Genomic DNA, 16,349 nt, shown 5'->3' on the forward strand with positions numbered 1-16,349 from the left:
GCTTGTTCCAGAACCTGAGTTATCAGTTATCATTCTGCCACTAGTAGAGCTAAACCAACTCTTATTCTTCTTTCATTGGCATACCCCAGCACAGTTCCTGTGACACCAATGGTGTTAATGGGCCATACTTAACCTGTTACTTCTAAACGTGAATCAGACTCCAGCCCTCCAGTTAGAACAGACAGGAAAGACAAAATTTAACAAAGGAACAACAAATGGCACAAACTTCTTGGCGAGCTACAGTTAACCTAGGGAATGTGAAAGGCTTTGGATGTCTGGAACAGGCTGAGATCTCAGTAGGCAGCATTGGAGGTTGAGCTGTAAATCTCCCAGCAGCTGTGGGGGAAAGATTATCTTAATTTATTTAGCTGCTTTTTTTTTTTTTTTTTTTTTTTTGGTTTTGGCTTGAAACTCCCAGCAGCTTCTGAGATGATTTTAGTTCATTTAAATGCAATAAGCACTAACAGCAAATGCCCTTCTGGCTGGCCCATTTTCAGGCTAACCAGTCCAAACGAGGAAATGCCTCTGGCATCAACCAAGAAGCCTCCAGCTGCACTTCCTAAGAGATGAAAAATAAACTACAATCATCCACCCCATCCACACCCCTCTCTACTTTGGTGGAGAAAAGAAATCACAACTTTAAGTATTACGAACAAAAACTTGTATCTATGATAAAAATGAAGTGGGACTCAAACTAATTCGAATGATCCTATTATATATATTACACCAGCACCTGGAAGGAGTCCAACCAGTATTGATCCCATGCTAAGCACTGTGCAAAGGTACTAAAAGTGTGCCCTTGCACCAAAGAGTTTGCAGCATAAAAAGAAGCACAGAGAGGTGAAGTGACTTGCCCAAAATCATCAGCAGGTGAACAGCAGAGGTGGGAAAAGAGACAAGCACAGAAAACTCTTGGATCACTTTCCAATGCCTTGCACATTGATCATGCCCTAAAGCAACATCACCACAGTTTTGGAACTGCATCCACTGCATATAGACAGGACCACAGCTACTCTGGCAATGAATATGATGCCATTCTCTTTGCAGCTCAGGGCTATTTTGGTTTAGTTAAAACAGATCCAAAATCTACAATGAAACAAATTCTTTTGAGCCTCACAAAGTTAAGTTTTAACATCCATCCTTACAGTGTGAGATCAAAAGTGCCACAATATTCCCCCAAAATTTTCAGTGGATGGACAGCACTTATGTAAGAGAAGGCTGCACAGCACTTGCCTATCAAGCTGCTAGTCATGTGATGGTGGGACAAGAGGTGATATCAAATCAATATTGAAAGATCTTATCCCTGTTGATCACCTGTCCTGATTCTTTCCCTTTCCAGGTCGTGACATGGCAAGCACCACCTTGCCTGGCTACCCACCCCATGTTCCCCCAACTGGACAAGGCAGCTACCCAACCTCAACTCTTGCAGGAATGGTTCCTGGTAAGTTAGCCTCCAGACTTCAGTAACAGCGCACACATTTGAACGGTATACTAGCATTGTAAGAGCTGTTGCAGTTGGCTTTGCTATTGCTTTGCTGATATGAAGGCCTATTCTTCTCATAAAGAAATCATCAGGTGCCTATAAGCAATGTAGCTAACAACCCTTTCTGTAATGTATCTCTTTTCCCCTAGTAACTGATTCACTGCTGCTATGGGCAACTAGCTATCTATAACCTGTGGCAATTAATTGGTAATTAATTAACCTTAGTATTCATTAACTAATGTAATTATTTTCCAATGACCCGTGCAGATTATTATGTACTGCTCGTGGCTCAGGATATTCAGCTATCCTCTAACTTAGGGTAACAACTTACCTTCTATCTAAAGCCAGGGCATCAGACTGAAAATCATCAATGGTAATTTAATACCTACAGGTTTTGGAGACCTACTGTCCATAGCCTAAACTAGCTAAGAACTCAGCAATGATTAACAGCATTTCAGGAGAAATTAACTATTCACTTTCAACAACCAACCACTTACCCACCTCCTGTTTGTGAGAGAGTACCTCCAATCCAAGGAACTATCTACCTAATTCTACATCCAAAGGCAAACTGTTTCCTTGCTACCTAATGCCTTTGGAGAAATACCTTCTCTTGGCAAATGGATTCTCCCACTGTTTAGGGAGAAGAGAGGACCAGGGCAATTGAAGAGTTTATTTCCCCAGGGTCTATTCCCCAGTCCTCTGATGACAGTTATCCCCAGCAGATAAATGAAGAGGCAGGATTTTCGTTTCTCTGCCATGGTATCTCAGAGCTCAGAACTTTATCTGCCACTGATTTGTTTATGTTGCTGCCCTGGGTTGTGAGTTGTGATGGCTAAGGAGCAGCTACACAGTCCATTCTTCAACCTCTGCTACTGGAGGGATGACTCCAGAACTGAAGCAGCAGAAAGCTGAGGCCAGAAAGCTCTTAAATCACTATGGTACGATTTGCCAGGGCTTATGAGTGACAAGCCTAACTTAACTCTCATGCAAATCTCAGAACAGCTAGCTAAACAAACTTACACTGCAGTGAGGACAGTGAAAATATCACTGGTAGGAAATGTTTTCAGGTCAAAGTCTTAACATCTGTAAATGACAGATCACGGCTTACATACTGTGAAGTACTGTCTAATACCTACGGTCACATTCCAGAGCTAACAAGCTACCTACTGCTTATGATCCTAAGGCAAAACAAAGCCACAGGCTATGCTGTGATGATGACATGATTGACCTCCAGATCAGGAAAAGATAGTGGATTGGTCCCCTTCTCACCCCTACTTTAGTCCCTTGGTATAGATGACCAGCTTGCTGAACTTTTGGGGTGATGTAGAGTTGGCAAATTTTAGGGCATCTCCTTCTACACTAAATTTTTCAGGGAGATGGTTTGGCTCCAGAATCAGAGAAGCATTAAGACAATATAAATCAATTTAAAACTCACACCGTAACAGTAGGTAGACTCAGTTATCAACATTTAAGTCAGTTATAGGTCAAAACTCATAGAAAGTCATAGCATATAGAAATGATTAATAACACCAAAATAGCTGGCTCTTTGAATAGGTACTTCTAAAAAACAGGCTCCTCTCAACTCCTAACTGTTTTCAACTTCTCAGCTGTTCAGTGATTGCTATGTAAGTTTAACATCTTCATCACAAGTATGATACTGACATCTAAACTGGCACAAAAAATTTAAGACCACTAATCACAGGTGTCACTTATCCAAGATTAGGGTATTTCAAGGCAGGAACAGAATGATAAAGAAAGAAGTTGAGTTATAGTTCAAAGAAAAAAAGATTATTCAAGTCAAATGGATATCTTTACATCAAATCTGATGTCAACATTCAATTAGAGGAAGTTTTTCCGGTGGCCCACTTGGGCATCCTGCAGTAGTTACTGCATCTTTCCATAGAGCATCAAGTTCTGGCTGTTTCAGTCATACCCCACTGGTCAAACTCAGCCTGGCAGTCCTTCTATTCGTTTTCTAATGTGATTGAAGCCAACAAGCTAAAGAGGCTTCCTGGGAAGGAACATAAGACTTTGCTTTAATGGGTCACACTGCAGATCTCTGCAGCCACTACTCTCTGTCAGGGGCCAAAAATGAATGCCTGGTGAAGGGTGTAAGAGTAGAGCAAGCACATATCAGTACTTTCTCAAAAGATCTCCCAGCCTCCAACAAGTTGCAGCTCAGAGACTTCCTAAGCCAGACTTAGTATCCTTCTATTTTAGCGTTAAACACCCTTGATAGGTTTTCCCTCCACAAACTTAAACAGTGTCTCTTGAACCCATATAAGCCTTTAACATCTGTAGCAATCTATGACAAGAAGTTCTGTAGCTTAACTACATATTGTGTGAAAACTACCTCCCTTATTTGTTCTGAACCTGCCACCTGCTAGGCTCACTTCATGCCTCATGGTTTCTGTATTAGAAGACTAAACGTGCCAAGATTTAAATACAGATACCAAGAAATACTGTTAGTAAAGGTTCCCAGAGCACAGATTGCACAGAATATAGGCCTCATGAGATCGATCCTCTGTGCTTGCTTGCAACCTCTGTTAAGAGCCCAGGTTGAACAGAGAAAACAATTACAGTGTCACCCCCAGGCCAAGAAAGATCAGGGGCCAGTGCTTTAACTACATTGGAAACAAGAAGCCAGCCGATGACCACTCAGGGAGCATCTCTAAGAAACATACTGATATGCAAACGAACCTTAGTGTCCAGGTGTGAGTGAATACCAGAAGGAGGCTCTGTCTTCTCTACATAAAGGTGCAGAGCTAAAAATAGAACTGGTCAGAGAGCGGAATTTCCAATCCATGCAAAACTCTGATTTTTGACATTTGTTTTCATCTTACATTGGGATGAGGATTCAGAATCTTGAAATAGTTCAATTTGCAAACATCAGGATGAAACATTTCAATAACGTCAACATGTTCTAGATGTCAAGACATATTAAAATAATAAAAGAGTTGAAAGGAAATTAAATGAGATGAGAAAGGCAAAATGAAACAAAACAAGAAAGTTGAAACATAATACTTTGTTTCAATTTGCAATCATTTCAGAAGTTTGTTTCCAAAACTCCATTGAAACTGACAAGCTTGTGCAAAACATTTCCATTTCAATGAGACAGCATTTTCCAATGGAAAACTGTTTCTGAGAAGATTGTTTGACCAGTGCTAACCAAAGCTGCTCTGTTCTATCCGTGACAACCTTTCACTAGACTTGTACTTGCATAGTCTAGAGAAGAGCTCGTCTCCAGTAGCAGTACATCCACGCAACATGGTCAGTCATGCACGCAAATATCTCTGAGGTTTATGTGGATTCATGTGGTAAGATACATTCTGCCCTTGCCTGTAACTTCAGGTCCCAGGCTGTAGACGTGGGTGAAAGCCAGTGGTATCTGAGCACACACTTGGAAAAGCAGGGGTTAGTTGCTCAAAGAAAGACAAGTCAGGTATTGTGGTACACTTAACCTGTGCGTCTGAGAGATGTTTCCTACACAGGTAACAGGGCACCTTTTATCCCTGTCTCAATTCTTCCCGTTTCCCAGAAAGGCCATCAAGTTTCCGCACTGTTTTGGTGAAGTGAGCATCCGCTGAAGGGAACTGCAGTTTACACAGAGCAGCGTCGAGCCTGCAGAGGCTGGTGATGGCAACGGCAGGGAGTCGTTAAACAGAATCCAATGTTGATGAGGAAATTACACTTGTTTCATTAGTGATCGGGGAAGGCAATAGCTCAGTTCCTCTTGGTCACAGTTGAGCTCAAAAGCTCATTATCCTGCTGCATGCATGCTTTCACTCCTCGTCAATAAACACTGTTTCCAGTGGCTGCCCTCCCTCCTCCCCAGCTCTCCGTAGCTGGGGCTCTTTCTTCTCTACTTAACCCGTGCTTTAGGAATACTATAAACAGTTTAGGGGGACAACTCAGAAGAGGGTGAGAGAGAAGCTTTGAAATATCAGAACTTCCCTCCATGCAGAGAACTGATGTTTATATGAGGCATTTCAAAGCAGAAATATTCATCTGGATAGGTTTTTTCCTTCTTTGGGGGGCAAACTCATCCTAGTATATCCCACAGATAAGTCACTTCGGTAGAGATAAATCTGGACTATGCACTGCTTTTTGCCCTCATATTCTATCCCACAGCATCCTGGTCACCTTAGCAGGTTTCACCTATTCCTTCCCAGCTAGCTGTCAGGATTTTCAGTGCAGGATGTTTCTAGATATGGAAACATTCCAAGTTATTATAATTAAAACAGTATTTAGCAAGGTCTGTCACACAAAATGAGGTTTTATGCTGAAACTAAAACCTACTATGACTAAAATACCTTTGGATGGTGATTGTTTTCAATACATACATGTTTTCATACTGATTTATTTGGTTATTACCCCAAGTGTCTTTAAAGAACCTGGCTGGACATATTCTCCTCAAGTTTAAACCAGTGCAAATCCCCTGACTTCAACAGACTTCATTTCCACCATCTGAGAATCCATGGGTTTGGCTTTAACTCTCTGGTGAGGGAAGATTTGCAGAGATTACAGTATAATTAATTGACATTTCTTTGGTAATTGTATCACAGGCATCCAGCACATCTTGCATTGCCTTCTTTCCCTGTTCCATGGTATCTAGCAGGAACCCCAGGTGCTTTCCAAACACTTTTGTTATAACAACTCCACCCCCGCCTCAGGGCAGACCAGAAGCTAATAGTCTCACTGCTCTTTTAAATGCATAATGCCTTTCAGATGGCGCTAATTGTCCCCAGCCTGTTGGTACTGCATTAAATTGAGGTTATGATCAGATAATGGCATGCTTTTACTTAACAGAATCATATATTTTTAAGTTTTGGGAGATTTATTTATTTATTTTGAATGCAGCACCATGCTTCCTCAGTTACCAAATATAATTCCCTCAGCCCTGCACAGACATCTATAAAACAAGGAGACTCATCTCCTTATGCACAATAAAACTAAATATTCAAAAAGACTCTACAACATACAAATTGTAAAGTCTTATTAGATGACAAAGCTCACAAGTATTTTGATTTGGGCACATTTTACTGAATATGAAGAGAGCTGTAGCCCAGCTTGTCTTTCAGATTCAGAATAGTGCCTAAAGCACTAATCATTAGAAAATTATTTTCTGGAACTGGAATACAGCAAGATTTCTCTGTAACTCTCTAAGCATAAAGGTGAGGTTCATCATATATGAATCACTTTTCTAACACCATTTTATATATTTCATTTTATATTTAAGCCCACTCTACACTCAGAACATTTCCAATAACAAATGATACTCTTCTCCACAAATATGTCATCACCCTCAGTACCCTACAAACAAAACTTAGCAATACATATTGTCATCAACAGCGCCACTGGTTCCAAGGAGTTTACTGTGAGCTTGTACCGTTAAGCTCCCATGCCTGCTGTCTTGACACAACCGGAGAACCTTAGATTCTATTTAAAAGAAAGCTGTTAATTGCAGAAAAAGCTTGCATATGCATTCCTACTGCAACCCGAGAATCAGAAGCCAGAAGGCAATGAAAAATAAACCAGTTTATTTATATGTATTATTGAATTTCATTATTTTAAACTAATTTCTTGATTCTGAAGAGGTCGATGTTACGATTTTTGATTGTACGGGTAAGCAACATTGCACTGAACAAACACTACAGTGTCCTGAAGGGCACAGTCCCAGTTGGGCAAGGAAGCTAGACACACTAGTTTTCCTGCTGGCATACGGACTCAACATGAACACTGGCTTGATGGAATAGCAGACATAAATTTTCATTCTTAATTGTTTTTCACATCTTCCTTGCTTTCTTCCAGGGAGCGAGTTCTCAGGGAACCCCTACAGCCACCCTCAGTACACAACCTACAACGAGGCCTGGCGGTTCAGCAACCCTGCATTACTAAGTGAGTACCTCTTTCCCACAGCACACCCCCAGCCTCGCGCTCCTTCTGTTTGTCTCTTTGTTTTCTTTTCTTTTTTTTTTTTTGTTTTGTTTTTTGTTTTGTTTCTGAAGAGGGCTTTCAAGTATTTGGCCAGGTGAGATGCTCTTTTCCTCACTCTCCAGTCCAGTGTCTAGATAGGTATATACCTCGTGTTCTGTATCTGTTCTGAAGCCGATTCCTCTTCCATGAGACAATTCTAAATTCCATTTCAGCTCTGGCTTCTCCATGGGCTGCATCCACAGTTTATTCCAGATTAGATCAGAAGTTAAATTCAGGTTCTGCTACTCTCTGAGGCCGCAATCAGCATCCATTCAAGGTCTGATTAAAAAATTCCAGATGAGGTTTCACTCCTCTCCCAAGCTAAACACAGAGTCAGTTCCTGGGGATCTGGAAATCCCATAGAAGTTCTTCCTATCGGACCAGTTGGAACAGTGTCCAGAGTGGGAGACAGGCTGCATTACTAGGTTTATAATGGACAGCAGAGTTTTCTTGCAGGAATATATTCATGTCCAGTGACTCTAATATGCCCAGAAAAAGCCAGGTTTTTTTCAGAGGGGGAAAAAACCTCCTATAAGACCATCTCTTCTACTACAACACTTCTTTGCAAGGGAATAGGAAGAGATTTATTATATGTAAAATAAATCAGCTGTGATTATTACCTACATATTTATTGAGGTTTAACAACTGGATAATAGATGCACATTTTATTCCAGTGTTGTTAAACCTCAGTAAATGTGATCTTAATAATCAATCACTATTTAACACACATTCAATAACCATCTAGAGAGCTTTCATGCCAAATGCGACCAAAATCCCAAGCAATAAAACATGGTAATTCTGTTTCATTTCTCCCCTCCCGGTTTTAAAAGTGACCCGCTATACTTTGTCAGGTATGCTCAGAACATCTGACCCCAAAACTTTCCTCGTGGCCATGGATCAGGCATGGCTTATTTGTGCTGCAGTGCTCATGGGCTTCCCTCTTGGCAACATACTGATGGTCAGAAGGAGCAAAAGGATCTCCTTCCCATAGAAGGGCTTCAGAGCCAGAGGCCACAGTACCATCTCTCCACTGAAAGGCGACCCTCGGCTGGCTTCCACTGATTGCCTTTCCCTAATTAAGACCTGAGTCCCCAAGTTCATTCTTTTGGTTCCTCTCCTTTTCTTTCTTCCTTTCCTTTTCAGTTCTCCTTTGTTTCTTTCCCTTTTTTCTTTTGATTTTTTTTTTTTTTTTTTTTTTTTACTGTTTGTCCTTTCAACCAGTCCATTCTTCTCCTGTGTTAACTTTCAGGTTCCCCTTATTATTATAGTGCCACATCCCGGGGCTCCGCACCTCCCACTGCTGCCGCTGCCTATGACCGCCACTAGTTACCATGGAAACCACATGAAACTGCAGGGCGACAGCTTAGGCCTCCACATTGTACCTGTCTGATCACCTCCCTCCATCCCTGGGAAGGGTGAAGAGACCTTCTCCATTCCTCCCCACAGTCCAGTTCCTTCCTCTTCGCCACGAAGGCGCCGGACCAAGCGCTCACCACACGAGACTGAGACCCCCCTGCCCTCCCCCTGCCCTCCGCCCCGACCGCTCCCCCCACACCGGGAAGAGCCTGCGGCCAAATGGCTTCTCCTGCAGGAGCCCTCCACTGCACCTGGGCAAAGCTCAGCCACGTGAAGTCCCCTTGGCTTCCAGGACTTCAGGGGGACTGGGAAGCAATGCAGCTGGCAACCATTGCCTTACAGGACCCCCTTCTTCTGGGAGCGGTAAGGGCCAGGGGAAGCAGGGGAGAACGCCGCTCATGAAACACTCTTCCCCAAAGATACGCTCTTCTGTGGTGGACTCTTCAACATGTCTAACCTGTGATGCTCACCCTGTTTCTGAGGACAGAGGGAACAGTGCGGCTAGAGCCGAGATGGTGGTACAGAGACCTGGCCCATCTGGCAATGAAGAAAAGGACCAAGTAACTATCTCCACCCCATGAGGGGTTCTCTGTGCACCTCATCCCCACTCTCCAGCATGGCTTCCCCCATAGTTGTCTGCACCTCACGCATGGTGACTTTGCAGGCCAGAGTTGGGAGGAACCTCACACATACACCCACAATTTCTGTGACACACAATCAGCTCAGACAGGAGGATGGAGCAACATTTACAAACCAACCGACGAAATGAAGAAATATATAAATAGATATATAAATATAACTGTGTTTTTATGCTTTGTCATGAAGGTCTGTAAAAAGGAAAAAAAAAAAAAGAACAAATCCCCAATTTTCTAAAAAACCCAAGCAAACAAAAACAACAAAAAAACCAAAATAATAATTAAAAAACCCTACAAAAATAAAACTCCAAGTCCCATCCCTCCCCACCACCTGAATGGCAGACGAGTTCCTCTGACGTTTGATGCTCCTCTTTCACTCTAGGGTTTTGTTTCCTTTCTGTTTTGCACTACAATGGGATGGTGGTATTGGAGAGGATTGGATGCCAGCTCCACCCCCTGTCGCCTCCTCCTCCTCCCCCTTTCCCAAATCCTGTCTCTGGGGAGCAGTGTGGACAAGTCACATCTGACAAAGTTACCAAACACATCAGTCGACAAAAAAGCACTCTGAGTCAACAAACGTTTTCCATGTCACTGGTTGGCAAACAAAGAAAACAAGCCCAGCTGCGCTCTTACTGCGCTGGTGGTGGAAAGGAAAGTGTGGGGCTTCATGTGGGCCCATCTGATTGCCCTCTGGACAGCTGAGACTGAGATGGACAAATTCAGGATTGGCTGGGATTATTGCTTGGTTCCCTAGCCCTTAGCTGCCGCTCCTTTTACCTTAACCCCTGTACCCGTGACAACTTCAGTTCACCCACATCCCGACTTTCACAATTTTAGATATGCCCAACACCCATTCTCCAGATCCCCACAGCTGGTGACAACAGCCTCATTATCTGTGCCCAACACCTAATTTCCTAACCACTATAGCCTTGCTATATGGGCCCTCTTCGATTCCCAGTCCATCTGCTCATACACCTACTAATTTATAGGCCTCCATTCAAACCCATATGCCTGCATCCTATCAGCCAGCCCCAACATACAGCCCCATCTTTTCATCTTCAATCCTATATTGTGCACCCTAATATTTACCCCTTATCCCAAATGCTCACCTGATGATTCTCTAGGGATTCTCTGCTCTTTTTGGTTCCCAAGTGACTGGCAAACACTGTTCTGCAAAAGGCTAACTGTCAATAGAAATGCTTATTACTCCTGTATCGTCAGCAAACTCATAAACTGTTCCTTGCACTGACACTTCCTAAAAAAATACTCAAAGAAAACATGAAGGCAGCTATAGCCTATCCCCAGGGCATCAAGTCTGCCAAAGTAGATCCTTGTTGTTTTAGAGAGGTTTCAGATAAAACTTGTGGGCTACTGTCCATGGACAAAGACAGGATTGAGAATCAAACCCCCAAAGGGCATAAAAGTGAACAGTGGAGTAATCTGTACAGCCAACTTTATGTATAAAATCCAAAGTTCCCAGCCTCAGAGGAGATGTGGTTGCGAACTCGGTATTCTGTCTCCAAGTTTAACTTGTATGTATGAAATCCATCATCAGTAAACAGCTGTGTTGATCCCAAAGGCCCCTCTCACCTAACACTTTTAGCCCTTGCATGGCTATAGCTGATTACAGGTCTGTGTCTTCTTTAACGGGATGCCCAAATGTTAAGGGTATTGGGGGGAGGGGGGGGATGTTTACATAGAAGATATAGAGCTAAAATCTGTTCCTGTACAGAATAAAATCAAAGAGGTTAATCCTGATCTATTAAAAGTGTTATTCCGCATGTCTTACCTCTGAGTAACCTGCTGCAAATAGCAGAGTTGTTACACTGTCACCGAGACCAGAATTCGGCCCATTATCTCATCTTATTCTATATGAGATGAAAATTCTGAGTAATTTCTAAAAATTTACTTTCACCACTCCTTCTATTTTCCTCCACAGACACCAGATAGATGCTGGACCCTGTTAGTAAAGTCTCCCTTTCAGTCTGTCAGTACAGCCTTTGCTCTCCTTGTGCACCACCCAGTTTCACTCAGCAGGTGGTCGGGGCAGAGGCAGTAAATCCCAGGACCAGCAAGGAGAGCCTCATGAGGAGGCTAGAGAAAAGGAGATTGTCACACCTCACACTTGGCAACCTGCAGCCCAGGGGCCACCTCAAGAGAAGCTAGCAGCTCAGAAATGCTTATTTTTATAATGGTGTTTCGCTAAACTTGAGACATGAGCTAGGGTATGAAAGCAGGATTTGGTTGGCTCACTCATGGCTGGCTTGATTTGACCCTCAGAGGGCCAAATCCATTGTTGATGTAACTCCACTGATGAAAGAGGATTTCCACCAGGCATTGAATTGGTCTGGAAAGTTCCTAAGTATGGCCTGTAGTTTGACCAGGAAAATTAAAAGGAAAGCAGAATTATGCAAAGGACTGGGCAGTCTAATCCTCTTCCACCACCATCTGTAGACCCCCATGCGAATGTACTGAATTACATTTGCCAAAGAGTTTCTTGTGTTGGTTGTTTTGATTTACAGTCGGTGGATGCATTGTAAAGCAGTATTATAGCTAAAGTCTAGTAGCTGACATGGGGATTTATGTGGTGATATTATGCAGAAGAAAACCATCAATATTCATATAGATTCCATTAGACTGGACTATGCAGGAAACGCAAAAATTCTACCAATTATTTAATATTATGTTATTTGCAAAAACAATTGCTGCTTTGTAGGAAGATGATGTGTGTAATGTGAAGGCAATTCCTCTTGTATATAAGTTCATCTCCATCTTCACCATAGTAGTTATTAAAACAGCTTCGTCTCATCCTGTAGATAAGGAACACGCTGTCTGTACTGTGCAAGTCTCGTTGTGCTCACTGAAAACAAAACGATGTGTTCAATAAAGCACAGCACAAATCCAGAACCTGAGGGAACAGCCAAACCTTGGAAGGACCCCTTCCCCAACAGGCCAATAGTTGCTTTGTGAATATTTTTTTTTCAGTTTTCTTTAAAAGGCTTTACAGGAAAAAATGAAAAAGAATTGGAGAAAGAAGCCTCTATGCAAAATCCAGTGAAGTCTATGACTCACATCTCTCTCATTCTGCTGTCTCTTCCCTTTCTCCCATTTCTTTCTCACACCCTCTTTCTATTCCATTTCTGCCTCTCTCTTTTATTATTCTTCATTCCCAATGCATTTTTCTATCCAGGGAGTGAACAGCATTACTGATATGAGAGCAGGTACCTGGGAACTCAAAATCCCCAGTTCTCCCAAAGGCTCTAGAGAACTTTTGTCAAGTCCAATTTCCCCCCATGCCTCAATTCCAATCTTCTGTAAAATGGGGATAACAATAATTCCTAGTTCACAGGGGGATTGCGCAGCTGAATTAATTTGCACCGGCTCAGTGCTTTGAGATCCTGGAAAGAAAATTCTATCAAAGTGTTAAGTATTATTCTGAATAATAATGAATGTTTCCATTAGGTTTCTCTCTTTTCCTTTTTCTCACAAATCATTCTTCATTTCTTTATTCTTCTTCCTTAGCTCTCCCTTCACTTTCTTCTCCTATCATTCTTAGTTCTGCTGCTACATTTGCTTTATGTAACGGACCAAGCAGAAAGCTCCCACGTCCTTTTGGCCCAATGGGATATGGGGCAAGAAGGAGGAAGGTTTGTGCAGGGTGGATGCATTAAAGCTGACACCCTTGCGACCTGTAAATCTGTTGGGGAGGGTTGGTGGCAATGAGCCCCTGCTGTGGAAACAGGGAGAAGTCTGCATGCTTTCTGACCCATTGGTAGTGATGATTCAAATTCAGAGTAAGACTTCAGAATTAATCACAACATGAATGTAAGGATGTTAAACAACAAAAGAAAAACAACCCCCCTGCACCTCTTTCTCCTCTTGAGTATATAATTATATATGCACATATACATTTTCCTAAAGGAATTTTTGGTTTGCTGAACTGTTGGAACACCCCCCCCCCCCCCCCCCCTTTTGTCCCTAAGGAAAAGCACCCCTCTGGGAAAAGAAATAAGAATCATAGCTGTCCCCTTTGGCACTGACAGAATGAGGGCTTCTGAGGGACCCCACAGACACCACAGTGTGCTCCTTGGCTGGGCCCAGGATGGTGGCAAACTTGCAAAGCAGGAAGGAGGGACCAAACAATGACAATTACAGAACTGACGACAAATCCAACTGTAAGCAGCTCTGCTGATGCTCTCCAGGCTAAGCTAGGCATGAGACTGTGGAGGGGAGGGGGCCAGTGCCAGGTGCAGGGTCATATCCATTCTAGGCTGCTGCAGCCACTCTTGGCTTTTCCTCATCGCTTCAGTTCTGTTTGATTCTTTTCTTTTCTCTTTTTGTGCACATGAGAAATAAAACCAATTTTTTTTTTCTATGTCATTTTTGTGGCTTCTGGCTTGTTTCTCTTTCCGTCTCCTTCTCCCTCTCTCTCTCTCTCCCTCAGCGCTTCTCTCTCCAGTGGATTCCCCTTGAGGTCTCCAGGATGTTACATTTCTTGCACCTAGCATCCTTCGGGCACCATGTAAACAACACTATGATTGCTAACAACCACCACGCCGTGTGATGGAAGGCACCGCACATGCTTGCAACACCCTACAGCGCAATCCAGCTTCTGAGTCCCCACCAGCCACCACCCTGCTCCTATTTGTTGCTGGCAGGACTCCCTCTTCTATTGATCTCACTCAATTGACTCCCAATGATCCATAACACATCAGGTGTCCCCAGGTAGTTCAGATAATCAAAACACTGTCGGGTAGCTGCAACATCAGAGAGATGTGGGGTAACCCAGAATCCCCTTCCCCTCTATGCCTGTTTCCTCATAGCCCTGTCTGGGGAAGATTTTAAGCTTCCAGAATCAGCTCTGATGCTCCATCAGAGTGCTGGGGGGGCTGTGTGCAAGGTCCCAGTAAAGGGAGGGTGGCTGACAGCTCTCAGGTCTTACCCCCACTTCTCTGCTACCCTGGTTTTAGTTTCACGAGAGGAATTCTGTTAGCCTGATGTTTTATTATAGCTTGCTCTCTCTTAATCTCTATCTGTCTTGGTCAACCGGGGGGCAAAACCAAATGCAAAGTCATTAATAACCCATTCTTCAAGCTATTCATCGTCCGCCTAACAAAGAGCTAGGCATTATATTAAGGTATGCTATAAACATACCAAATACTGAGGTATTCACTCAATTTTTCCTCAGTCAAGCATTAATTCTCCAGGAAGTCAGATGCAGTTTAAGGTCACAGAGGCGGAGTAAAAATGTAGCAAGGAGTCAGGCTAGGCGAAATCAATTTTACTTCTACATTTTTTAGTCATTTAAAAATATTTTCACAACAACTCGTGAAAGCCAGTGGGCCACATTTTCTGCTGGTGTACATGTATCTTAAGGAAAGCCTGTGCAGAAGTGCTGTCATAAAATCAAATGCTTTCATGAAGCTTTTGTTCGTCAGAGAGTTAAAACATTTCCTTTTGTTTCAGTTTACATTTTTCCCTTGCAGTATTAATAGAATAGGCTGAAAATCCTCCAACAGGGCATTTTCCATAAGTGAAAGTCAATTTGTTGAAATCCAAACAGTCTGTAAAAGCAATTCAATTTTCACAACACTGCAGTAAAGCTGCCTGGCAACTATTTTGCAGTCGGAGACTCCGGGTTTCCAGGGTCCACTGCCTGCGAGACAGACAGGCCTGGGATGTGACGCAGGGATAGGCTTGTGCTCAAAATCGGAGCAAAATCGGATTTCAAAATTCTGGAATATTTTATGCATCAGAATTATCTTTCTCTACTGAAGTTTAGGCAATAATAATCAAACAGTACATTAATAGATGAGATCCTGGATGTTAAACTGACCAGAATGAAAGGAAATTACTAATGTACATTCACTGTCAGAGGTGAGAGATGGGCTAAGAATCAGCAGACAGATGCGCCTGAAGAAAGCAGAATGGATTTTCAAAATTCATCCTGGTAAAATAACCTTAGAAGAAAGATTTAGTAGCTAGCGTTATCATCTCATTTGTATCGCACTTAGTACAGCCCAGAGAACTGCACCCTGACATTCCTGCATAAGTCTCCATAACTGATAGTTGAACTATAGCAAAACTTTTGCAATTTCCAAGAACTTATATATCTTGCAAAAAGAAATACTTGCATGAAAGAGCTATTCCTACCACTCCAACTAGTATTATGTTCCTTTAAGAATCCTGCATAATCAATGGAAGTTCTCAGTGTGAAAATGTTGTGTGATAAAACTAAAAAGAGCATCACAGTCTGTCTCCTAATGAGGAAAATGATATTGTAAGAGATTATGCAACACTAAGTAAAGAAATCCTCTTTATAATTACTCTGACAAGAAAAATAAAGAAAGCTTTGAACATTCTGAGATGATGACAACCTTCTTTAAAAATAAAGATGTTCTTTAATGAGGTGTAGGCAAGGAAAGATAATACATGTCTGAAGGTATTAATTGAGGTAGTGGATGAATTTACTGGACACACAATCAGTACTGAAAAACTGTAAGGACTTGGGGAATGGCTAAAATGGAAGAACAGAAAACACAGCACCAATGCTTTAAAGTAAAAAAAAATGATTCTGAAAACCATCATCTAGTAAATCTACACAATGATGTTTGTAACCAAAGGAAAATACTTAAAAATATTAAGGGAAGGATCAACTCACTAAACAAGTAGCAGTTAATGAAGAAACGCATAGTAAACAATCCATACATAAATTCTTGTCTGCTTTAGACAAGAAAAAGCTAGGAATATCCTCAGGACAGAAGTTATGTGATTCAGGAGCTGTCTGCAGTGAAGCACAGGAAGTTTGTTAGAGCCTGTATTGCCAGCCCCTTGTGCTTGAAAATCATGAACCAAGTACACACAAAAATCACAAGATTGACTAGAAAACATGTAATTTG

The 16,349-nt window shown here is 42.2% G+C and overlaps 1 protein-coding gene across 12 annotated transcripts in view; it reads left to right on the forward strand.

Moving 5' to 3' along the window:
- Nucleotides 1-13,253, forward strand: part of PAX2 (paired box 2) — a 101,115-nt gene extending 87,862 nt beyond the window's left edge. For 4 of the 12 annotated variants that reach the window (XM_054831471.1, XM_054831472.1, XM_054831476.1 and 1 more), the window contains 3 exons: nucleotides 1,340-1,441; nucleotides 7,295-7,381; nucleotides 8,728-13,249. In XM_054831471.1, coding sequence (XP_054687446.1) covers nucleotides 1,340-1,441; nucleotides 7,295-7,381; nucleotides 8,728-8,849 — 311 coding nt within the window. In that variant the 3' untranslated portion in view covers nucleotides 8,850-13,249. Of the gene's footprint in view, nucleotides 1-1,339; nucleotides 1,442-7,294; nucleotides 7,382-8,708 lie in introns of all 12 variants that reach the window. The other 8 variants (XM_054831473.1, XM_054831485.1, XM_054831480.1 and 5 more) reach the window with 6 other exon arrangements.
- The last annotated feature ends 3,096 nt before the right edge of the window (nucleotides 13,254-16,349 follow it).

Source organism: Grus americana, chromosome 7 (genome assembly GCF_028858705.1).
Source record: "Grus americana isolate bGruAme1 chromosome 7, bGruAme1.mat, whole genome shotgun sequence".
Taxonomy (NCBI): Eukaryota; Metazoa; Chordata; class Aves; order Gruiformes; family Gruidae; genus Grus; species Grus americana.